At 37.7% G+C, this 25,270-nt stretch overlaps 1 protein-coding gene across 3 annotated transcripts in view; it reads left to right on the forward strand.

Annotated features, from left to right (window-relative positions):
* Positions 1-22,105, forward strand: part of GGT1 (gamma-glutamyltransferase 1) — a 70,882-nt gene extending 48,777 nt beyond the window's left edge. For all 3 annotated transcript variants that reach the window (XM_072415570.1, XM_072415572.1, XM_072415571.1), the window contains exons 2-13: positions 1,202-1,381; positions 5,292-5,422; positions 11,924-12,013; positions 13,863-14,055; positions 14,580-14,737; positions 15,622-15,771; positions 15,999-16,132; positions 17,051-17,238; positions 18,181-18,308; positions 18,397-18,509; positions 19,384-19,497; positions 19,584-22,105. In XM_072415570.1, coding sequence (XP_072271671.1) covers positions 1,202-1,381; positions 5,292-5,422; positions 11,924-12,013; positions 13,863-14,055; positions 14,580-14,737; positions 15,622-15,771; positions 15,999-16,132; positions 17,051-17,238; positions 18,181-18,308; positions 18,397-18,509; positions 19,384-19,497; positions 19,584-19,730 — 1,726 coding nt within the window. In that variant the 3' untranslated portion in view covers positions 19,731-22,105. The remainder of the gene's footprint in view (positions 1-1,201; positions 1,382-5,291; positions 5,423-11,923; positions 12,014-13,862; positions 14,056-14,579; positions 14,738-15,621; positions 15,772-15,998; positions 16,133-17,050; positions 17,239-18,180; positions 18,309-18,396; positions 18,510-19,383; positions 19,498-19,583) is intronic.
* Positions 22,106-25,270: the final 3,165 nt, after the last annotated feature.

The following is a 25,270-nucleotide window of genomic DNA, read 5'->3' on the forward strand; positions in this document are numbered from 1 at the left end:
ATGTGGTACTTTGTTAATGAAAACATACCGGCTAGACTTCAAGACAAAATGAAGGCCTTCCAAAAAATCTGTAAGCCTTGAATTGAGAATGATCTTCCAAGGGACGTCACGACTTACCACATAACTGTGCTCACACATGCAATTTCCTCTGCACTTGATGTATAATCTGTGGTCCACCCTGGTTTGACCCCGGTCTCCCTGGCCCCATCTCTCCCTCTCCACCCCTGTTTTATCCCCCACTTTACTTCTTTGTTCATCTTTGTTATATGTTAGTGTCATGCCCAGCATAAGTACAAAAACCCATTACACCTTAAAATCAGTTTGGAAGGATGGCAAGGTCTCATTGAGATCCACTGCAAATATATCTGTAATAAAGTTTCTATACTCTGTACTCTTTGCTTGTGTAAATTACATTTTGTGCTAAGCAACATGTATATGCCTGATTTTCAATGATCTGTGTCACCACTTATGTACCTAGTTGTATCGGGACATTATATTGTTTGTACTATACCTATTGTGTTTACACTGTATTCATATAGATACCATTGTTTGATAATTAAAATTCTCATTGAAAAAAAAGCTGTGTCTTGGACCGGTTCCAGCTATTTGTCTGCAGTAAGTTTGTATCATCCAATAAATTTAAATACCAGACTGAGATTTCATATGCCTTTTCTTTGGTGAAAAATGTTTTTCTGAAACACTTGGGAGATTTTTCCCACTATTGTGTGGTTGTTTACTTTTTTCGGATGTAAATCTCTAAGATTTATAGCCCTTTGTTAATCATTTTTGTAGAACTAAACATTTTCCTAATTAATAACCAATGAGGGGGACAAAAAACTGCCTACAAATTAGGCCTCTTTTAGGATGGATTTTTGTGTCCTGTTTGACGGCATTGCTGGCACCCACTGAGTCTGGGGACGGCCAACAAACCTCTGCCAGCTTCAAGTAGTGTCAAATAGAGACAGCTTGATCATGCTGCAAGAACACAGCTCAGGCCCAGTGTCTCAGCACCTCTCCTGCTTTGTCAATGGTAAAAATGCACAGAGGGAATATTGACTGCGATAGCAATGTAGGTCCAGGGTGGAGCAGAGTAATAGATATATGTATGGAGTAAAACATCACCATAACTGTTACTTCAATCAAATTAAAAAAGGAATGATGTGTATTTTAAATACTACTTTTTGTATTCCTCCATTCACAGCACCATGCGGAGTCGTCATCTCATTATAGGATTTCTAGCCATTGTACTGGTTGCCCTTGTTGTGTTCTTGGGATTGTTTTTTGGACTGCGCTCAAACTCCGGGGACTCTATCCCGAGTGCACAGGTCTATGGGAAGGCCGCTGTAGCTACAGATGCTGGAAAATGTTCTGAGATTGGAAGGTGAGTTTGTAGAATGTTCAAAATGAAGTTATCTATCTATTTATCTATGTATCTTTCTACTGTGGGTGAGGCTGGTACTGCAGCTCCTTGGTTCAGAAGGTGGTTTGGTGCTTATACCTGTATCTAGATAATTGACCTGCAAGTATTTTCTGTTATTGCATGCAGTTGCCGTTATCTGGAGTATATTTCCCTCATTTTGGGAACTGCCCAACACTGGCCACCCTTTCCTATAAAATGTGCCATCAGGCTATGGGCATTTGCCAAGGCAGGTGAAATGCATACTCACACACCACTGTTTTTCTCATATTTCAGAAAGGGGAAAGAATATTTTTTTTTTTTTTTTTTTTGTAATCAAATAGTCTTTTTTGGTAAATAGCAATAACTCAAGTTTACAGATATTCTTAATTACAAGGGGTATTTCAAAAGTCTAAAGCCTTTTACAAAATCAATTTGATAAAACTTTTTTTTTTTTTTTTCAAAATTCCTACTCCTACTTTTTAGTTCCATGTCTAGGTTTGAGAAACTTAACTGCTTACACTGAAAGTTTCTCCAGGCTTGGAGCAGTATATAGATAACAATTATTGACTGCTTTATGGAAACCTGGGTGAAACAAGGAAATGTTGTTCAAAGCTCCACATTTAATGAATTGTAATGTTCTGAATGAATGTTTATTGCATTAAATGCACAGTGACATTATTATCATTTCTATATTTTAATGTGAAAACCCTTTTGCATGAAAAAATGCTTCAAAACAGAGAAATGTAAATGGGACCTAAAGGTAAAGCTTAAGTTAAGTATGTCTCCAGATATAGAGCTGCAGCAATAAAGAAAAAAGTGAAGTCCCACAAAAACAGATGCAGATTCGGTGGATGCAGCTAGTCTTATTTGGAGGATTGCAGTTTTACAAAACATAATACAAATAAAACATCTACCATCTGGCACTGACTACAACAGTAGTCCAATATCTTTTCTGTCTGTAATGTGCAAGGCCCTAAACCTTCACTCAATCACAGGTTTGACAGATTTTGTAGTTTAGGTACATTTGGTACTGTGTAGGTACATTCACACATAAGTGTTCGTTGCTGTGTGCATGCATAAGCTTTAATGTTATGGTACACATTTAATGGGAGTTGCGTTATGGCAGCCTATTCATTATGAACTGGCTTGCAAGGATGAAATAGCATTTATAACCCTTTTTTTTTAAACAATACAATGCACCAAATTGCCTGGTATATATGTGTGTGTGCATGTATGTATATATAACCTCCATTACTCTTCAGGGCAGGGTCCTTTCCTCCTCCAGTGTCTCTGTCTCTTTATCTATCTGTCATTTGCAACCCCTTTTTTTTTTTTATAAAAGACATTCACAGATTAAGATTTTGTTGCTTGATTGCAATATTTAAAAAAAATGCTTCCTGTAAAGGGTTCATTTTTTACCTGTTTCATTGGCTGTGCCGCTGACCTTAGCTATAATAGGGAAAGAATCTAAAGAATCCAACATAAAACCTGGTTCTTATCTGGCAGACCAGGAATCTGACACTCTAAAGTGTTGGGGATCCTAAAAATTCTTGAGCTGTTCTAGTTCAGGAAAGTAAAAACAACTACAGTGTTATGTTGGAGTTTTTGGTTGTCCCATATAGTATCACTATACTCCAAAAGGATTATCGTTCACTCTTTTGGCTTCTTCCATAATGTAAGAGAAAGTAATTATAGGACTATAACTGCAATGGCAGATTAGCATTCACTCCGAAAGTGGAATTTTTAAATATATGTTTGAGATATTTTACACTTTAATTAACCTTGATGGGTGAGGATGTGCAGACCAGATTTGTCATTGTCCTATGCATTTGCCCAGCTTCCGAATAAGATTTTCACTGGGCATGCTGAAGAGCATGGAATTTGCTTGAATTCAGAAAAAGAGTATTGTGTTACCACTGAGGCCTTAAGTTTGTTAGTGTAGAGGGAAGGCTAGGAACAAGGGCAAATAAAGGGTGCGTTTCTTTTTCATGAGTAAACTTCGTTAGAAATTAGATTTATGACTGATGATCTAGTATTTATGGGGCAGCTGTCAGCCATAAAAACTGCTGTATATCAGGCAGGTTAGAAAATCATGTGCAGTTGCTATTATTTTCTCTGAAATAAGCCAGATCTATTAACTTTTTTTTGTATCTTTTAAGCCAAGCTTGTCAAGCCATTTTGACAGTATTGCCAAGATTTACCAATGCTAAAACCAAACCACTTCCAGAAGGAGAGTATTAAGACTTGGTGAATAAATTTGATCTTGGTACACGGGGTGATGTAGGGGTGCACTATAAGATTTGTACTCCTGACCCCTATGCTCTGAATATGAACTCATGATCCTTGTGCTCCATGCGCTAGGTACAACTTAACCCAAATCATATTCTTTTTGTTATAAGGACTGTGACATGTAGGTTATGTGAACAGATGGGCATCAATTGGACCCTCTGGGTGTTAGAAACTATGATGTGTGATCATTTGATGGAGAAGGTTGGACAAACCTGTTCTTCCTGTTTGTACAATAAAATCTTTGATTCGTTTATTTATTTAGTTATTTTTTTGGTAACAGCTGACTTAAAATACACTGTACAAGATAATTTAAATAAGGATAAATATCCTGTCATTGGCTAATGTCTATAGGCAAGTTTACGCTTAGTTACCAGATCTGAAAATCCCTTTTTTTTCCCCTGGGAATGATCAATGTGACCGCTTAGGAAACCTGTTTACTGTTTTTTCTCCTGTTCAATGTTTTGCTCATCTCTGATGACGACTGTCTGATGTGTGTACAGTCATGCTAATCTTTTGTGAAAATCCAATGTGTACGTTGGCTTCCTGACATTGTTCATCAAGTAATGTACCACCGATCAGGAACAACCATTGTGTATTTCAATAAGGGGGAACACTGTGGGTGCAGCTCACTCATCCTCCTCCCTCCACTCTCCATGAACAGAATAGCACTGTATGTACAGCACTTTTGTTCATCTGTCACTAGAAATGATCAAAAGATTGTTTCCAGAAACAATTCTCTAATGTTCATCAGGCATCCATACAGGGCTTAAGCAAGTAGTCAGCACAATTAACATAAATTTGTCTGCGGAGTGTACAACTTAGAATGCAGTGCAATGTCTAAAGATTTTCTTTTGACTCTTCAAAGCAGTGTATTGTTTCCAATTGGGCCTAATCCAAAAGCAAAGCCTGAATATCTATATGTACATAGGACAGCTATGTTTGATCATCAATTACAAATTATTGTAATTACATTACATACCGGTACATATTACACCACTGTTACATTACATATTACACCACTGCGTAATATGTCTGTGCTCTGAACCTAAAACTTGCTGCTGGTACAGGCATAGTGTACAACCCTTCCCTTCCCCTATGATGAATGTATTCTTAACAGTGAGACAAAGCTTAAACTCTTTATCATGAACCTGTGATTTAGGAATGTGGGAATCTATCCAAGAAATGATCCAGTCACTGATATGATTCTTTTTTGAAGACTAAAATGAAATGTATTTCAATTTGTCCTTTAAGGAAAGAATTTTGGAAAAGAAGATTTTTTTTTTTAATTTTGCTAGGAGCATGTATTATGCATGTAACTTCTAAAGCTACTTCTGTGCTTTGCTCTGTGTATTATCATCCATGTCCATGATCATGTATGTAAAATCTAAAATGACATTCTAAACATACTGAAATAAACTGATTACACACTCTTTACTGCATATATCTGACCTTTATGAGATATATCCCTATAAACCTAATCTAAGCCTTCCACAAAGCTTTAGGATTAATTATAATGAGTCAATTATGTTGTAACAATCAGTTGACTGCACATTCGTGTTTCTAATTTTAACTAATAACTGTCCTCTGTGACTCTTATTTACAGGGATGTTCTTAAAGATGGTGGAACAGCAGTTGATTCTGCTATTGCTGCTTTGGTGTGTGTCGGAATCTTTAATGCTCACAGCATGGGAATTGGAGGAGGGGTGATCCTGACTATATATAACGCTACAACAGGTGAGAAATACAAGAATATTAATCTGAAAAATGCGTTTTTTTTTATTCAGGATCCGAAGGGAATACAAATTGAAATGAAAAAAAGACAACAGTATTAGACTAATACACATACATGTCTGGCAAATATACAACACTGAATGTAAAACAATCTCAGAGTATTACATGGCATCTGAACACAACTAGTAGTTAACACAGGCAGATTACACTCTAAGCACCTCCCTTGAGTCCTAATGTATATAAACAGGGGGATGAAAATTGAATAGGGAGAAAGAGACAAGTCAATGGAGAGGGGAGAGCCATCACAGCTCTGTAGCAGCAGGGTGGTGGATAAGTGTCCAAAACATTATGACTTGGCATCACTGTGTAAAGTTGTCAAATACTCTGGAAAGGAGGAAAAGGAAATCCAATAAAACCACCTTTTAGGGAAGGCTTCTATATTTCTTTTGGTTGGGCCGCAAACCAGCTCTCAGCAGCATCTTTGACATCAGAAATGTCCTCAAAATGTTGCCCCTTCAGGTGTTCCTTCAAATTCATAAACAGAAAATATTCCAAAGGGGCCAGGTCAGGTGGGGGGGGGGGGGGGTGTCGGACCTATAGGAAACCCAGGGTGTTCAATTTGGCAGCCACAACGTTGGACGTGTGTGCAGGTGCATTGTCCTGCAAAAAAAAGGATCCCTTTGGTCAACTTTCCACGGCGTTTCGTCTTACTTGCCTCCTTCAGCTGGTCCAGGAGGTTAGCATAATACTAGAGCCCTGAGGTAGTCCACCAACAGAATAACGTCTTTGTCCCAGAAAACGTACACAATGATTTTTTTGCCCATTTCTGGGTTCAGAACTTCTTCACCCGCGAGGACTCGCTGTGGCGCCATTTCTTTAACTGGTCCTTGGTTTCAGGATCATAGATGTGGAGCCGGGTTTCATCCTCAGTCACTAACCTAGCCAAAAAGTCCTGTGCAGCTTTAAAATGGGCCAAAACAGCTTTGGATGCTTCAACGCGTTCCTTCTTCTGATCACTGTTCAAACATTTCAGCACCCACTTCGCTGAATCAGCTCATGGACAGCAACGCAGGTTGCTGGGTCAGTTGAGGTTGGGGGGGCACCCACTGCGGGACTCATCTTCAACAGTGAAATGCCAAGTCTTGAAAACGAGATATCCAGGTTTTGACTGTGCAGTAGGAGGAACACTTCGCCCCCAGTGTTTGTGACATCTCAATGTGAATTTCCTTTGCTGACTTTCCCTGGACAAACAAAAACATCATGACAGCCTGTAACTCCAACGACGTGAAACTTGCTTGTGCCTCTGCTATCACAGCTTCTCACTAAAAGAAAAAACAGTTTTAAGAATCGCAAAGACCTGATATTTGCAGTTACATACTAAGATATTAGGCTGTCATATGCCCCCACACTAATCTTTCTATTTCATCTGGAAGGGGGCAAAGCCAGGAACTTTTTAGCACCCCCTTGTGTGTGTATGTATATATATATATATATATATATATATATATATATATATATATATATATATATATTCAGTATTTTGGAGAACTACTGCTGCGCTATCATCAGTGGCCTTGACTCAAGCCACAACACGAGAATGCAAGCCTTAGCTGCATGTACCATACATTCAAGCGGAAACAATCGGTAGGCTTTAAATCCAAAGATATTATGATGGAGGAAAAACCCTGAAGCAAAAGGCATTAGTTCATAGCAAGTTTTAGCAAGATTTCTTAGATCCCCCTCCAAAAAAAATTATATTTTTTGGCATTCCCAAATAATGTGTAGAATGGACCCTTGGCCTGTACTATACCACCAGCAATGATTGAAAACCTCAGGAGAGATTACATGTAGAAGAGTAGGCACGCAATAACACCAAGAATAGTTGCATTTGTAATTCTTTTTTCCAGCTGAGTAAGTGGGAGCTGATTAGTGGGATCAAATTCAGTTACATGTAAAGTTGTGCCAGTCCAGGTTCAACACAGTCAGTGGGTGGGAGTAATTTCCTTGGGGCATAGGTGAGATATTTGTATTATATTATAATTGTAGAATCCTCCAGAATCCCCAAGGAGATTACAATTGGTTGCCTATCATTTCTGAGTGAAAATGCTAAGACATTCCTTACACTCAGTACTATATTTAGTTATAAACATGATTCCCTTGTTCACTATGAGATATTATTCTTTACCACTGCTAACATTTTTCCCATTTTTTTTAACAATCCCTTCTTTTCTTGGTCTTCATTTGTAAGTCAAATCAATTCCCTTGGTGTCATATTCCCTAAAAAGAAACCTGTCATTTATTCATGCTGCCTTTAATTTAAAATCATGCAGCCTAACATTTTTATTATTAAACAGGATTTAAAAAATGCCAACAGCAATTCATAGTTCTACATGTCAAAGATGACCAACTGTACCTGTAGAACTTTTAATCATATGTTAAAAATGTTTATTACCATCCTATTTTAAAGATGTATTCTTATTCATAATCTAATATTCCATGAACACAATGATATATAGGATGCAAATGGGTTGCTTAGATTCTTCACATACCATCTCGCATACTGTCTCACTGTCTCCTCAAAATAAAAAACATAATATGATGCACAACAACAGTAATGCCACACGTTTGGTTCTTTAAATATTTCTCACATGTCCTCCATCTCAATGGGTTTCTATCTCATCTAATAATTATCTGAAGGACTAGGCATGGTAGCCTTTGCTATTTAAAACTATCCTCACTCCCCACCTTTGTCAGCCAAATTACAATGTTTTTTACAATTTTTTTTTTTTTTTTTTTGTAATCAATCTTTCATGATCATTTCCAGTGATACAGTGCTATTTAGTTTTATTGGAGTGGGGGAACCAGTGAACCTGTATGTTTTTCCAAGAACAGCCACCAACAAATCCACATCTGTGCCCCTCTCTGATTTTATTTTTCCTCTTCGTTACTGGGGCCTGACTTCCCCCTACTGTGTGGCTGCCAACACCGACGCTGCACTGCCAAGAACAGAAGAATCACCAGGCATCTGGTGGTGTCTGATCATTAGGTTAAAGTTATACATACCTCCCAAGTTTGTGATTTGAGACAAAGTGACCCATTTCATCACAATGTATGTAGGTTAACGACACCTTTCCACAATTCACCCCATAGACCATGAAGTATTAATATTTACAAAATGACTGGTTACATCCGCTAGTGCTAGATTCACTGATACTATTTCTTTTTTTTATTGGCTTACAAATGTTATAATACTAAGGGACTACAGTAGGTAAATAGTACATTTTATAGGAATCCGTATAAAAAACCTAAAAGGAGAGCCCATTTTCATCACATTCATAGGGCTTCATTGTGCTGCATTACTCAAAGCAGTAACAAGCTTTTGTTTTCAACAGGCTCAGTTTACTCTAAAGGTGCGTACACACTTCCAATTTTTATCGTTCCAATCGAACGACGAACAATCGATTGGGCAAAAAATCGTTCGTAAAAAAGTAAACAACGACGCCGACGAACGAGGAAAGTCGCTGGAAACGAACGACCGGACCGGCGGATCGGATTGGACGACGATCGTTGAACATCGTTCGTGTGTACGGTCGTTCGTTGATCGTCCATGTTCAGAGCATGCGTGATGAACGAACGTCCGTTCACTTTCCTGTCGTGCACATAGTTCCTCTATCGCTTAAACGATCGTATCTATTGTGTGTACAATATCTACGAACGATCGTGTCGTTACCTCTATGTGCAGTATCGGTGCTATACGATCGTTCATATATATCGTGCAGGAACGTTCGTCGTTCGTTTTCCGACGATAATAATTGGAAGTGTGTACGTAGCTTTACCTGTTTAAATTCTTTGCACTAGTTGAAAATGCAAATAACTTAGAGTAGCACAACACAGCATGTTTTATTGCACTGCAACTCAAAAAAGAAATAGCAAACAAAAAAGGTATTTGGCTTCTGCTGTAGACAAAAACCCACAAATAAATGTAAACTAAATTATTGGGAGAAGGGGTCCATTCAGCTTTAGAAGTAAAAATAGACTGAGGTTTTAAAGGAGGGACAATTGGGGGCTATAAATAAATGTATCAAATTGGTCACTCACATTATAAACCATTAAAAGAAAAGTACAACAACTTCCATAGAAAAAAATGAAAACATGCGTCAGCCTATACAAATAATGAAATCATTAAGTCTTACTGCTGAGACATAAGCATGAAAAGTAACATTTACAATTACAGAATATTAGATATGACATGATTTAGTATTAAGGTCTCCTTGTGCTCTCTAATTGAATTGATCAAATTACAAGCAGCTGATAATCGCAGCCTCAGTGAAGACACAAAGTCCACTGTAATAATTACCTACATAATCCATAAATATCTTTATGCCATATCTACTGATTATTATCAGCAAAGAATATAATTAAACTTTGCCCACATCACTGCCTCTGACAGAACTAGCAGTTCCAGTCCAAATGCAAATTCCTCCGCTGCCAATGCTTGTTAGGCTTATTATTGTAGCTTTAAATGGCCACGAGGCTGCCAGCAGCAAGGAATCAAGCTTCAATCACACAGCAGTATAAACTTATTATGCGGCATGCCCTTGACTGTATAAAAGAAATCCCCGTGTGCAGCAAGCCCTCTTATTTGAAAAGTATTAGAGAGTGCCAAAGGCATACATTAGGGTGATTACCATTTTTAATCTAGGTTGTCAGAGCAATCTGTTATAAAGTAAGCATGTAGTGCTTTACATTATCACAGACATTTCACAGAAGTTGTAGACTCTTCGACCTTTCGAGAAAAGAACACATGTAAAAGGTTATGCATAACATGAGAAGATATTAAAATTTACAGATCATAATAAAGGTAGCAGGATAAAATAATATGTTGTTAGTATTAAGGGAATGGGGGAATATAGGATCAGAAAACAATTCTACGAACACAAAATTGGTAAAGATAATAAAATCAAATAAAAAAAAAAAATACATGTATAAATGAGTAGTTTGATACATAGACAGATAGATGGAAACAATACAATAAATACACTGTGCAGTTATGAACACAACACTCGTGTCTGAAGACAGAATAGCTTGCTGGAAGATATTATTTTCCACTGACCCTTCTGATTACAAAGGGCTGTATGGAAAAGAGGGGAAATGGCTACTAACATCTCATGCTCACACCTGCACTACTGATTATAAATATTGTAAAGTATGATATAGCAAACAGGTTTTAAAGCCCCAATAGCAATCTGTTTCTGGCAGCCAGTGTGTTGAAATGAACCATTAATCCTTAATATTTACTGACCGCCCCATTTAGTGTGAACTGTGAGAACATTCTGTCATAACGGAAAAACACAAATAGGCTGAGCAAATAATCCAGATCAAGTATTCTAGAGTTCAAAAGAAATGAGAAATCCTAACTATACAAAGGTAACTTAAAAAGTAAATATATATTTATATATGTTGGACAAGGGCTTAAACACCCATCAACTATTTATTACCCAGAGGTAGGATAAATTTTCAACAAAGTGAAGGGAGGCGCAAATCTTCTTTTAGTTGTCACTAGAACAATGATGTGGGTACTAGAAAAATTCCCACTTACCTAGCTGTAGTGATTGGATTTCTCATTTTTTTTTAATGTTCTTGACCATGATCACATGATTCATCCTAGAATGTAAGCTCTTCTGAGCAGGGTCCTCTCCTCTTGTGTCACTGTCATCACTGTATCTGTCTGTCATTTGCAACCACTATTTAATGTACAGCGCTGCGTAATATGTTGGCACTATATAAATCCTGTTTATTGTTATGTATTTTCTCTATTATTAAAAATAATATTGATCAGCTAAAAACAATAGGTACAAACAGAAAATGTTAGCCATTGAAGTCAAATATCCATCTAAAAGTGTTATGTTCCCCAAGCATCCAGGAACACAAATCTAACCTCAATGTCCCACAAATCTGCCCTATGCCAGTGAGTCCTACCCAGTGGTCCACTTTGCCTTCTAATGGTTGCCATTAGTAAAGTCTGCCAAAAAATGCCTACTGAAACTGTGTGCCACCTGGGCAGTATACATACTACAAGGATAGTTCCGTGCAAGTTTTGTTGTCTGTATGCTTTTGTGTGAGTAGCACCAGAAATAACTGGCTTTACTGATCATTATCTATTGCATTTGCACTAAAAGATGAATATTTATTCTGCAGAGTTATTTCTTTTAAATATAGCTTTTCTTTGTTTCAGTTTTATTTGTTATATAAAAATATAAAACCATTTTGTGTAGAAATACTGTCTTACAACTACTTAAATTTGCCGTCATGTAAAATCATCCATATTTTGATAACCGAGAGACACCTGTCATGTATGGCCAACCAAATACAACAACAATCCTGAAACTGGCTAGGCTAGATCGCATTGTTTTTCTATAGAGCAACCTCACGGAATTTTTTTTTTTTTCTTTAAAAAAATATGATTACTGAAGGTGACTATAGTACTTTTTCTGTTTATTACAGGTAAAACAGAAGTAATAAATGCTCGGGAGACCGCACCATTGAATGCCAGTGAAGATATGTTTGGGAATAGTACAGTGTTATCACAAAAAGGTGAGACTGAATGTGTGGTTGCACATGGTACAACACAGTATGACTGAGGAGGAACGTTCCCTATTCTATTATGTTTAAGAAGGTTTAGTTGTGATTTAAATGGTAATAGTAAATCTTTTTTTTTTTTTTTAGTACAAGTGTATTCACATGTATTATGTTCTGTGTATCTAAGAGATCATGTTGCCCTGTTTGGGCTATTGGTACATAAAATGGAAACTACTTCCATTACTTTCAGTATTCACTATTAGAGCTACTAATGATCATGGCAGATCTGTGACCTGTATTTGCATAGATAAGGACTATAACCTGCTAGCTACAAATCACCAGAGAGAATAGGCAAAGCGATCTGTAGCTGCTATAAAGTGCAGTCCTCTATGCTACAATAGAGGGGAAATTCCTTTATGATCTCATAGGCAATCAAAAACCCTGATTAAGATAGCTGAAAATTACTTATAACCCAATGACTAAGAAGAATGAATTTATTATTATTATTATTATATATTTTTTATAAGAAACTAAATCTGGCCTAAAAGACATTACCTTTTTAAAATTTAAAAATGTCAAACAGACAAGTTTAATGGCGGCAATCTGTCCAAACCTCATTAAAATGTGGGTTAAACCAGACCCATAATGAGTTGGAGAAGAGTTGTTTGATTACATTTGATTACAGTACAATATATAAATTTACATTTATTTGTGTATTTTAGGATTTGAACCCCTGTTCTTTTGCAATGGGTCAATATCCTCATTTTGATCATTGTAAACTGCCATCCTCCATGATGTGATCTGATACCTGTTCAATTATTTCATAGGAAGAAAGTTGGGTTTATATTGGACTCCAGGAGGTTAAGGATGGCCTCTAGGAGATTTATAAAATACTGTCTGATTCAGTCTTTACATAAGCACCACATAGCAATGCCATACATTGACCCCATCCCTTTGATCTTGGTTTTAACACAGAGGATAATTTGCCTGTATGGTTGAAAGCAGCTAGAAAAGTTCTTTGGTAGCAAACACTCCAAATGTCACCACTAGTGTTGGTCAAATATCTCACTATTCGATTCGTCAGCTATACGATTTATTAGTGAGATATTGTTCGGGTGATCGAATGCCAAATTCGAACACCATTAAAGTCAATTAAGGGGGAATTCAGGTTACTTTTAGGGACTATTAAGGGCTGCAAGAGCAATCAGAATGCTCTTGCAGCCTTTTACTAGTTGTATGTGTTGAACTCTGCTGTTCCACTACAATCCCCCGGGCCACTAGAGGTGAATTAACCGCTAGTGCCCCGGGGATGACACACTGCAATCATTGAGAAGATGCCTGGCACTAGAGGTCTCTGGTTGGCTGGAAGTCTCCCCATTCAAAACCTCTAGTGCTCCAATATAAGTATCTTACTCTTGTAACACACTTTCCAGCACAGTAATATGATACATTTGTTACATTTTTCTCACAGTAGATAAAAGAAAAATGTAACAAATGTATCATAATATTACTGTGCTGGAAAGTGTGTTTCAGAGTAAAGAGACAACAAATCATTGTAGGAAAAAAAAATGTTAAACACAAACACTCAATAATTTAATTTGACATTATTTTTATTTTTAACACATTTTATTATTATTTATTTTTTTTTATTTACATTTTTTTATCCGAATTTTTGCCGTCGAATCTCATTTTTTTTTTTTGGGTCAGGTCTATCCGAATTCGAGCAGCCATATTCGAGTCAGAATATAAGCACAACCTGAATTCAAACACCAACACTAGTAACCACCACATTGGGTTTATTTTGATTTAATGAACAAATTTTCTGCTCTTTAATAATTATACTTTATTTCCCTCCCTTCTCCAGGTGGATTGTCCATAGCAGTACCAGGAGAAATTCGAGGATACAAGGTCGCACATGAACGACATGGCAAGTTACCCTGGAAACGCCTGTTTGAGCCAAGCATTAAATTGGCAAGGGAAGGATTTCCAGTTGGTCTTGGCCTGTCTCAGGGACTTTCTTCTGCCAAGGATCATATTGAGTCTGACAGGTCACTCTGGTAAGGAGAAACATATGGTGACTTCTTTACAGTTTCCAATGCAAACCTCATTGTCTGCATTGCAACATCACCTGTCCTTTTTCACCACATCAATCCATCCTTCGATCAAAGGGGTCACAACCTACCATTCTTCATGCTGGTATTGTAAGTCATAGCTTTGGCATTGTTTTTTTGATCCTGCTCCAATATTTATGGGTAATTTCATGTTTGGAAACTCAGCCCTTCAGTTATGCCACCCAAGGAATCCCTGACTCTACCTAAAAATATAACCCTATATCATAATATACAAAACAAAAAATCCTTACATCAATTGAACCATAAAATGTAATGTGAGATTAGGCTGTTGATGTTTAAAATACCATAACAAGTAGTTGAATCTGGTAAAACCAGTTGCTGGAGTAACAGTGCTCTTCTAGAACTGGTAGATAGCTCATTCTATGATCAATCAAAAAACGTGTTGCACATAGTAATAAACAGTTGGTATTGCTATATTTTTATAGACCATTTCAAATCTGTCTCTACAGTGAAGTGTTCTGTAATGCACAAGGAAAGGTATTGGGGCAAGGAGATATTGTACGGATGCCTAAACTGGCAGACACACTACAGATCTTGGCAGATGATCCCGAGACTTTCTACACTGGACAGTTAGCCAAACAAATTGTGAAAGACATTCAACAAGCAGGTGAGGTTAGGCTGTGTGAAATTGGAGGGTTTTTTTTTGTGTGAACTGACTATTTTCCCTTCTGCATACTAAGACAGGTGATGCACTGGTCTGTTGTAGTTTTACGGTTGTATTACTATTTGAATTATTGCAAAACAATATGAAATGCACAAATTGGCTTTAGGATGAAGCTTTATATGTACACTACTGCTTTATCTAGGCTTCTAGGTCTGTAGTTAGGGAGTAGTCATATTGGGTGGGCCCAGGTTCATTTATTTACTTTATTGTTCCACAATGTCCCTTAATTTGGGGTGCCTATTTATGAAGAAAGACTTTTACCCCTTGATTATTTAAGCCTAATCCCTGCCGGATTCAGGGCCTGTTCCTGAAAGTGTAAAGAAGGAACAGGGACCATAATGGTTAGGGAAGTGGCCTTTTCAGCTCTCCGCTTCCAGTGTGCTGTAGGACGTGCAGACAGAGAGGAGAGTGCCACAAACCAGATACTGTTGCATGCTACCTCATCCTTCATTTGAATGAACTGCAAAAGATACAAATAAGTATCTCGGTTCTTCGAAAGTGAAGGTGTTGCAATATTTCATTGTCTCTGTAAAATTCTTTCTGGCCACCAACACCTCTGCCACACTTTGGTGGGGCCTCTACACAGTTCTTTAATAAACATTTATTCTCCAATCCATTATTCCTGGGGTATGTATAATTGTAGTGGAAATATTGATTATGCATGGTTATAGGACTGATGAGAATTGTTGCGTTCTTTAATCAGAAATATGTCTGTTTTATGTAAATGAAATAAACCCAAAGAATACCATTTACGTCTAGAGTTACCTAGTGATTTGGATTACTTGCCCATTGAGGACCTGTCTTACAATCTTTTTAAACTCTTGCAGGTGGAATTATAACAGAAGAAGATCTGAAAAATTACAAAGCTGAAATAAGTGAAAATCCACTTCGGTATCAACTTGGCGACTTTACCCTAATCAGTCCAGCAGCTCCCCTGAGTGGTCCTGTCCTTGGTCTTATTCTTAATATTCTAAAGGGTGAGACTCAGCTGAAGAAGTTCTCTGCTCTAGTTACTTATCTGTAACAGAATCTGCTAATTAGTCTTTGGAATAAAACCACAGTCGTTCCCTACTGGCATTTAGACTGTGCACCGCAAAAATGTTCTGCTATAAAAGTATTGTATGTATTGCATAATCAAGTTTTGTAAAAATGAACATCTGGCGTAATAATTTATATTTCTATCTTTTTCTATTTTTGCTATTAGGTTTTAATTTTACAAGTGAAAGTGTAAAACCTGAATCTCTGGGACTCACCTACCACCGTATTGTAGAAGCTTTCCGCTTTGCCTATGCTAAGAGAACTTTACTAGGAGATCCTAACTTTGTCAGCCTAACAGAGGTAACTGACCAATCCGTCGACTTTTTTATTGGTGCCTTCACGGCTGTAAAGTTTCATGGCTTTTTGCAACATGATTTGATGAGACTTAATTTAATTTGTCACATGTAAAATCTTGACTTCATCGTAACCAGCAAACCTGGAATGAATATCTTAAAAACGATTTGCTATTAGTAGGCATACATTAAGTCCTGGACTATATCCAGACAAGGTTTGCTGGATCACCCAGGTTCTTTTTCTTTTTCTATTCTCCAGTCTTGGTAAGCTTTAATAAATCATGCCCAATTCTGCTTCTTTCCATCTGTAACACTTGTATAAAAATTGTCTTGGTGGTGTGTTAAGAAACCAGTTCTTCACCCATTATTATACAAATAAATATTTAAATGGAGGCAATGTACGTACCTGAATTAGATTTAGTATTAGCATTTTGCAGTCTTCTGCAAAGCTTAGAGAGGAGGAAGGAGAAGCAGTCATGTTGCATTGCAAGGAGCATGTTGCTATGGGAGGAAAATAAAAGAGCTGATCAATCTGCTGCTTCTCTTATTACAGAATGGGTGAGACGAGGACCTGTAATCCTGTAATTAAAACTGCAGTAGAAAAATGAGGTCTCCTGCCATACAAGACAGATCTGTGATGTATGACATAACTGTGTAAATATCAGAAATGATTCAACCACAAAAAAACAACTTTGGCAAATAAATGTGTTCTCACAGTATTTTGTGTGTTTAGCTTTTCCCAAGTGTTCAATCGGTTTTAATAGACCGATACAGAACTGTTTTCTTCTCAGTCAGCTAAGAAAAGTATTGTGTATTAATGCAATATTTATTTTCTTTTAGTATCATGATTTATCCCTGTTTACTAAATACAGTACATACTTTTGTCTAAAGATTTCACATGTATTTACTTCTTTATTTCCTGTAGGTGATGAAGAATTTGACTTCAGATTTTTTTGCCGAAAGCCTGAGACAGAAAATCACAGATGATACCACTCATCCATCTGATTACTATGAGCCCTTGTTCTATGTTCCAGACAACCATGGCACTGCACACTTGTCAGTTGTAGCTGAAGATGGAAGTGCAGTATCGGCCACCAGCACCATTAACCTCTAGTAAGACATGGAATCGTACATGGGGGGACATTTCTGTAGTCAGTGATGGTATTCAATAAGAACAGCTAGTGCAAATGGATACATTGCCACTTTACACACATAAAATACAAAGATAATTGAAAATATTATGTCATAAAATGGGAATTGTATGATAGTGTTCTTCCCATTGCACTTTAAAACGCATCCATTAATGCCATTATTTAGCTGCTCTTTGGAATTAGTTTTTTTGTCTTTTTTTTTTCCAAAGAAATAACTGTAAATGTGCATTATAAAGGATGACTTTATGCCAAGTTTGTTAATCTGTCGTCAGAGCTATATGAAAGAGCGCAACTCTTCTTTTCAAACCAAAGGTGCAATTCCTAGTCAGGCTACCATTAAAGTAAAGCAATTACACAATATATAGGATTAGGAAAGGTTACCAGATGAATTGATATATTAAGCAGCTGTAACAACAAGTAGCAAAATGGAGAAGAGCAACTTATGTCACTCTTGGTATTCAGTTTTAAATTGCTCAGCACACCAATATCTATCAATCGGCTACCTGAAAAAAAGTTCTGCGGGCCCACTTATGGCTGCTGCAATGGTACAAGAGGTCTATCAGAGGTAGCTGCATTGGGGAAATTATTCAGGATGGACAAGGACCTCATCTTTTTTTCTGAATAAAGCTGCTTAAGGGATAGAACTGGATTAGTCAATTGATAATGTAGCAAGCTTTGATGCTAGTAGGGCAGGTGATGCCACTAAAAGAAAAGTTGGAGCAGGTTGGGAATAGACATGTAGATATAAGCAGCAAAAATTATAACCAAAACGTCAAGAGAGTTCTCGTAGGCATAGTTGGTATCTCACAAGTTAAGTCCGTGCACCAACATTCCCTATTCAAAATCTGTATTCAGTTTACATCTACCACTCAATTAAAATACCTCACTGTATTTTTTGTTTCAGCTTTGGCTCTAAGGTGCGCTCCAATGTCACAGGAATCATCTACAATGATGAGATGGATGATTTTGGGTCACCTTTGATAATCAATGGGTTTGGAATCCCTCCATCACCAGCTAATTTTATCAGGCCAGGTAATTTCTAAAAGCTTTTTTAGATACATTGCATAGAAAAAAAGGATTAGTGGTAATTTTTTTTATTATTATTTTACAACTTTTTTAGGAAAACGACCCCTTTCCTCTATGTGCCCTTCCATCATTTTGGATAAAAATAATAAAGTGCATATGGTTGTTGGAGCCTCCGGGGGAACTAGAATCACAACAGCGACAGCTTTGGTGAGTCTTAAACTGCGTGGATTATACCTATGCTAAACTTTTTTTATAGGTTTCATAGGTAATGCAAAATAAAATCACTTTGATTATTCTTTTTTATCAAATGATAATTTTTTATTTTTTATGTTTCTCATATCTAGCATTTAATTTCAGTTAAACAAAATTCCAAATAAAGAAATAATTCTAGATAAAATTCTATCTAAATGTATACCATTAAATTTGGATGAACTTTAACAACCTTAGAACAAAGAAATGTATTGTTATTTTTATCTTCATTATATATAAATTTATTATGTTGTAAGAATTGGTTAGACATGCTATATTTAAACAACATTGTCATTAGGGAGTGCAGACAAATAACTACATAAATAATCTTATTTTAAATACTTCATTTTTTCAGTTTTGGAGTATGCACTCTACTAGGTACATCTACTGCATAAATACAAACAAATGAAGGGGCTTAACATTTCCTAGATTGGGTGTTTGTGGAGCATTTGCATGTAGTTTTTTTTTTTTTTTTTGAGATGGGATGACTTTCGGCATTAGGTACCACAAGGGTATGCCTATTTCTCTGATGTTTATATAAAAAAGAAAAAATGTAGAATATTAGCTGTCCACAGTGGTAATGGTTCTAGTTCTGGTGTCTGTTGGAGGCCTTTAAGCTAAAGAGATCATGGATCTCTGGACAATGGACTTGATATAATCTAGTCAGCTTGGATTCACAGTATATTATGGAATTAATGACATACAACTATTGTTTTGAATTTGGAAAAAAAATCGTAAACTGTTTAATCTGTGTACATCATATGTGACAGACATATTTGTGTATATGGGAGCACTGGGTCATATTCATTTTATTTATTTTTTTCCATCATAGGTCATTATGAATTCACTATGGTTTGGGCGCGATATTGAGAAATCTGTCGAACTGGCAAGAATGCACAATCAATTATTCCCGAATGACACCACCATAGAAGAGACTATGGACCAGGTAATTATTGTCTATACTTTTTTTATTTGCAGTGTAAATTGTTATTATATAAACCAATTAACCTTATTCTCTGTTTGATTTTACAGGGGGTTGAAAGAGAATTGTTGAAACGTCATCATAATGTAGTTTATACTAAAAGAGTCGGGTCAGTTGTCCAGGCTGTTGTACGGACAGGAAACAAGTGGGCAGCAGCTTCGGACACAAGAAAGGGAGGATATCCAGCAGGTTACTGACCTTCTTATGAACTGATGACTATAAAAAAGGCTCACTGAGGGCATTATCAAGCACTTTGTAAGTGCCTTTCAACTAACCTCCATAGATTCTCCACTTCTACTAGAACATCTTCACTCAGGGACCACATTATACTAACTACTACAGAAATGCAATTGACTTATGTAATTGGAACTTCTTCAAATGTTCTCCAAAGTGAATTTTCAACAGATCACCATCAGATGAGGGAAACCGTTCAGTGCTGCTACAAGATGGGACCATAAGAATTACTACAATGTTGTGACCAGGGAATGTATAATTGGAAAGTGACAATATCTTCAAAATTACTGTGAAGAAAAGAAGAGCTAGACTGGACTCATTTACTTGTGCCTTCATAGACCCTTGTTTGTGATAATCATTTATAGGAATTCAGTGACTATTCTTCTATAGTTATAGGAGAATTGCCAATGTCTAAATTACTCTGAGGTGCAGGTGACGTTCAAAGGGAGTCTGTTTACTCAATTCATACCATTTAGACTGCACCTATGTTCATTTCATCCAAGCAGACACACTTTCCAGGCCCCCTGTGCTTGGAATGTGGCCTAAAAAGTCTTGCCTAGTCCAATAATTATCACACCTTTAGAGATGGACATATTTTATGCCCTTGATCATTCTGTGAGCTAAATGCCTAAAGCAGAGTGTGACCGTTATGGACTCTGGTACAAGGTGCAAGAATTGAAATAGATCATAGAATACCTTTATGCCGGGGTTGGTTACACAGCACTCTGCTCCATATACTCCGTGGCCTTTTACATACAGACTTCCGTAAAATGCATTATTGTTTGCAGCAGTCAGATAGTCATGAGCTCTACACATTTGAGGTATGGGCAATATTTGTGTAAGCCTAGCCCCACATTATAGTTTTTATTTATTTAAAACCCTCACTATTTTGTACAGGTGGCTTTTTCTGTTATACTGTATAGTGCAGAGTTTACAAATAATATATACACACTCTACATATCAAGTTCAATGTAATAGTTAGGCAGTAGATAAATGAACACATACCCTAAGGTCCAGTAAAATATGGTACCATCAGAGCCCAAATACTTCACTGAATCTTGAGCCACAATACCTTAGATGCACTGAGCCTTTCTGCCCATTTATTTCCCTTTACACCAAACATCCTGTTGCTTTTTTGTGACTGATAAAATAATCAGAAATGGTTAATAAGAGTAGTTTGTGACTTTCAGATTGCCCTATAATATTTTTATTCATTTTTTTAATACAAAATGCAAATTTATTATGCAGCCCTGCATGGGAATTAGAATGCAGCTAATTCCTATTTTAATTCCTATTTTAAATGAGCTAAGCTCATTTGGAAATGGGTTTTACTATCTACAAAGTACATTTTTATTTTTAGGGTGGATTGGTCACTAAAGCAAACTTTACATAAAAATGCAAGGTCTGCATTTTTGACAATCCCCCTAAATAAAAACTCATAAGGCCCATCTATCCAGCTGGGGGAAATTTACTGGCACGTTAATGTGCATTATCCTAACTTTTGATGCATTAGGACAACTCATTCATATCTGAATATTTTTTCTGCAACATTTTTGGTAACCTAGTGTAATGCAATGCATGGTGTTGTGTTACTGTGCGGTGCACTTCATAGCACGTGTGTTAGGGTGTTATTACAAATTCAGTAAACCAATAGAATTTTGTGAATGGCCCTTTCATACTGGTACTAAAAATGAAGAATTGAGGGGAAAATGCTTCTTTCCACTCAATTTTAAAATTCCCCTGTTTTTCTAGGAGACGGTGGTAATGCATGGTGACTTCCCGGGCAGTAGATGGATACTGGATCTAAGATACTTTTTTTAACTTTTTTTTTTTTTTTTTTTTTTTTAAGGATTCTTAACAATACCTCATATTTGGTGCCCTTTTTATTCTTTATTCAGGACATGAGGGGCCATCAAGTAGAACTTCTTTTTTTTTTTGGAAACCTTGTTTGATGTAATGTTTTTTCTGTTTTTTGACAGAATAGAATAGAACCTATTTTTATTGTTGTATATAGAGATTTTTATTCATTTCCAGTCTAAATATGAGATGGTGATAAATATAATTTATCCAAACATAAATCTAATTTATCCAAAAATAAATCTAATTCATCCAAAACAACAGAGGTTCTAACATTTTCTAATTCTACTCAAAGCATGAAGAAATGTTTTGTCTGGGATATCCCTTTTAAATATGCTCATTTTTTAGAAAAAGAATTAAGGCAAATTACTTTTTTATTCTCTTCATGGCATTTTTATTTCCCATTGTCTGTGTTGACATAACAATGTGAGGGTTTGGCTGCCCTGTTTCCGTCCAATAAACTGATACTTGCCTTTGATAATGCTGACTTTTTTTTTTTTTTGGAAATATACATTACAATCTACATATGTGTATCCTCATTTTCAAGGGTACAACAAAAATATCCATATCTGAAAAAAATACTAGTGTGTACCACGAAGTCCTTCTACATTTTCTTTCTGGAAGAAGTAAGCTGTTTTACTACTGGATTTATCCAATTCCTGTTTAAACCTGTTGATTGCTAAAAGATTAGGGCTAATCCCTTGCTACTTAGTGGTTTAACCACTTGTTACAAGCACTTTGAAATACACTGTAAATCACCCAATAATATTGTAGTTAAAGCCTGGTTGCCAGTTCTTGGTTCTTCAAGATTTGTTTTCATGTTATTATGCTAAATAAGTCAGTTTGTTTCTTGCTTACTGGTAAATGAATTTGCATCAGTTAGGTTCACCTTGGATTATTACTAAAATTATTATTAATAAACAGGATTTATATAGCACCAACCTATTACTCAGTGCTGTATATTAAATAGGGGTTGCAAATGACAGACGGATATAAACAGTGACACATGAGGAGATGACCCTGCCCCAAAGAGTTTACAATCTAGGAGGTGGGAGAAGTAACATACAATAGGAGGGGAGATATGTAGTGAGGGTTACAAAAGACAGAGGAAGCTGGGTAGGCAAGTTTGAAAAAATAGGTTTTGAGTGTTCTTTCAAATGTGCAGAAAGTAGGAGCACTCGAATAGGAGGAGGAAGACCATTCCAGAGAGTTGGGGCAGCTCTGGAAAAGGTTGGAAAAGAGGTTATGAGTGAGAAAGTCATTAGTAGCTCATTGGAGGAGCAAAGAATGCCTAGGGGAGTAGTTTTTTTTACCAGGTCAGAAAGGTAAGTGAGACAAGAACTGTGGAGGGATTTGCAGACAAAGCACAAGAGCTTGAATTTGAATTATGGCCATTCAGACAGTTTAACTTGAATAATAGGTCCTGCTACTAAATTATTCAAACTTGTATAAATCTGCTGCACTACATGCTCCTTAATTTTAAAGATGCCATAAACGGGGTGAATGAAAAGTTAATGGCATTTCTGCACTGCAGGGTAGCCATACAAAGTAAGTTAAACACAAATATCCTCATCAATAGGGATGAGCGAGAAGGCCTCTGACAGTCTTTCCTCGAACTTCCTTCCTTAACAGAAAAATTCCTCGAACTTCCGATTGGGTCCGGGAAATTTCGGCAACCCGATTTCACATATTTCATTAACGTCAATAAACCGACTTTAAACATTAATAGCAAAGCCCCTATACATGTTAGAACCACCAAATTTGCTAGGTATGTGTAGGAGAACAGTGGCAACAAGGAAAAAATACAAACGTTCCAAAAGACCTTGTAGTTTTCCAGAAAATAGCAGGTAAAGTGACAGCAGGTGAATAGGATTTTTGCGTGATGGACAGCGTGCAGAAGGCAGCATAAACATTAGGATTTTGAGAAAGGGTGGCGCTACGTGTGAACTCAACCCACTAGCAGCAGTCAAAACAGCAGGGGACCCCATTGCTAGCTGGCATCATGACCTGGATGACGTGTTAGGAATGCCACCCATAAAGTTGTGGAGAAGTAGCGCGGCGATATTAGGCAAAAGGATGGAGGACCAAAGCCGGAGCGTGGGTCAGTGAGAGCAGTAGCAGTGTGTGGCCTCTGGTAAGCTATCACCAGGGAGACTGCATTGGTAAGTGTCATGAAGAGTTGGGTGTAGTGCATGGTAATGCCACCCAGAAGTGTGTAATACAATTTTAGTGAATGAAGTACTGACAGGCGGCAGCAGCAGCAGGAAGAGGCGGTGGCCCCACGTGGACCGCATTGGTAACTGGCATCTCAAGCTGGCCTTTCAGGAGTGTCGAAAAGAGAGGGGTTGACGGTGGAAGGAATGCAGGAGGAGGAGGGAGAGGACTGGGGTGGCCCATGCTTTCCCATTACACCCCTCGGCAGGGGTATCAGGTGCTGCAATGCCTCTTGCAGACTACCGCCTACTGAGCTATGCAAGGCCACCCAGTGAGCGGTGAAGGACAGGTAGCGTCCCACTCCGTGCCTGGTTGTCCAGCTGTCCATAGTGACATGGATTTGGCTAAACACCGAGAATGTCAATGCCCGGGAGGGGTTACCCATTACATGTCCATGTAAACTGGGTACAGCTGTGTGGGAGAAGTAATGCCTGCTTGGTATATTCCTCCGCCGCTCGGCACAGGCCATCAGGTCTCGGAAGGGAGTCAAGTCCACAATCCTGTACGGCAGTAGCTGCAAGACCAATAGTTTGGCTAGATGTAAATTGAGTTCAATGACTCTTTTGTTGGTTGGGCCCATAGCCTGATGCCTTTGACAGAACTCCAGTAGAGTGGGCTGAAGGACTGGGAGCTAGGGGAGCTAAAAGGGTCACTGGAGTACCCATCTTGTGGTGTCAAACGTCATCTGACATCACAAAATTTTTGGGCAGAAGCTGATACTTCCTCGCCAGCTAGAAGTCTGGCTGGCACCAACCTCCTGAGACATAGTAGCAATGACAGTTGGAGGTGGAGAAGAAGTCAATAGGGGTGGAAAAAGAGATGATGACGTGGTTGCACCTCCTTCAAGAGAAATACTGCTCCCACTATGGTTTGTGGTTTTTGCTTATGTGGGAAAGCAGGATGTTGTACCCAAATGTGATTCGGCCTGTCCTCTGCAGATCTGCCTGTGGCACAGGATGCAGATTGCTATGCACTCGTCATCGTATTTCAGCGTGAAAAAGGACCGCACTGGAGAGGTGCTGCTCTTTTTCTTTGCCTGCCTTTGCGTCTGCTGGGTGCCCTGTGTCTGCTCCAGCTCCACCTCCCCCACGGTCACATCGTCTCTGACTGTTCCCCCGCTTGTGCCCACTCGTCTTTCTCTTCTTTGGTACTCACATGAGGCAAATTGGTGGCCCCTTCCATCCCCAGTTTGTTGCTGCTGCCTTTTTCTCTACATCTTTTTCAGGAACTGCTGCTAACCCTTACATGCACTGGTGGTTCCCAGGTGACATCACGGTCATCATCATCCTCATTTTCATCTAAGCCAACCTCTGCAAATGCAGCCACTGATCCTGAACTCTCGCCTAGCTAGTCCTGACCAAACTCTCCAAGGGTCTCAAAGTCTGCCACCTGCTCTAAACTTCGCACTGACACATTTTCAGGCTGTTCATCA

The sequence above is a fragment of the Pyxicephalus adspersus genome, chromosome 6, assembly GCF_032062135.1.
Source record: "Pyxicephalus adspersus chromosome 6, UCB_Pads_2.0, whole genome shotgun sequence".
Classification (NCBI taxonomy): Eukaryota; Metazoa; Chordata; class Amphibia; order Anura; family Pyxicephalidae; genus Pyxicephalus; species Pyxicephalus adspersus.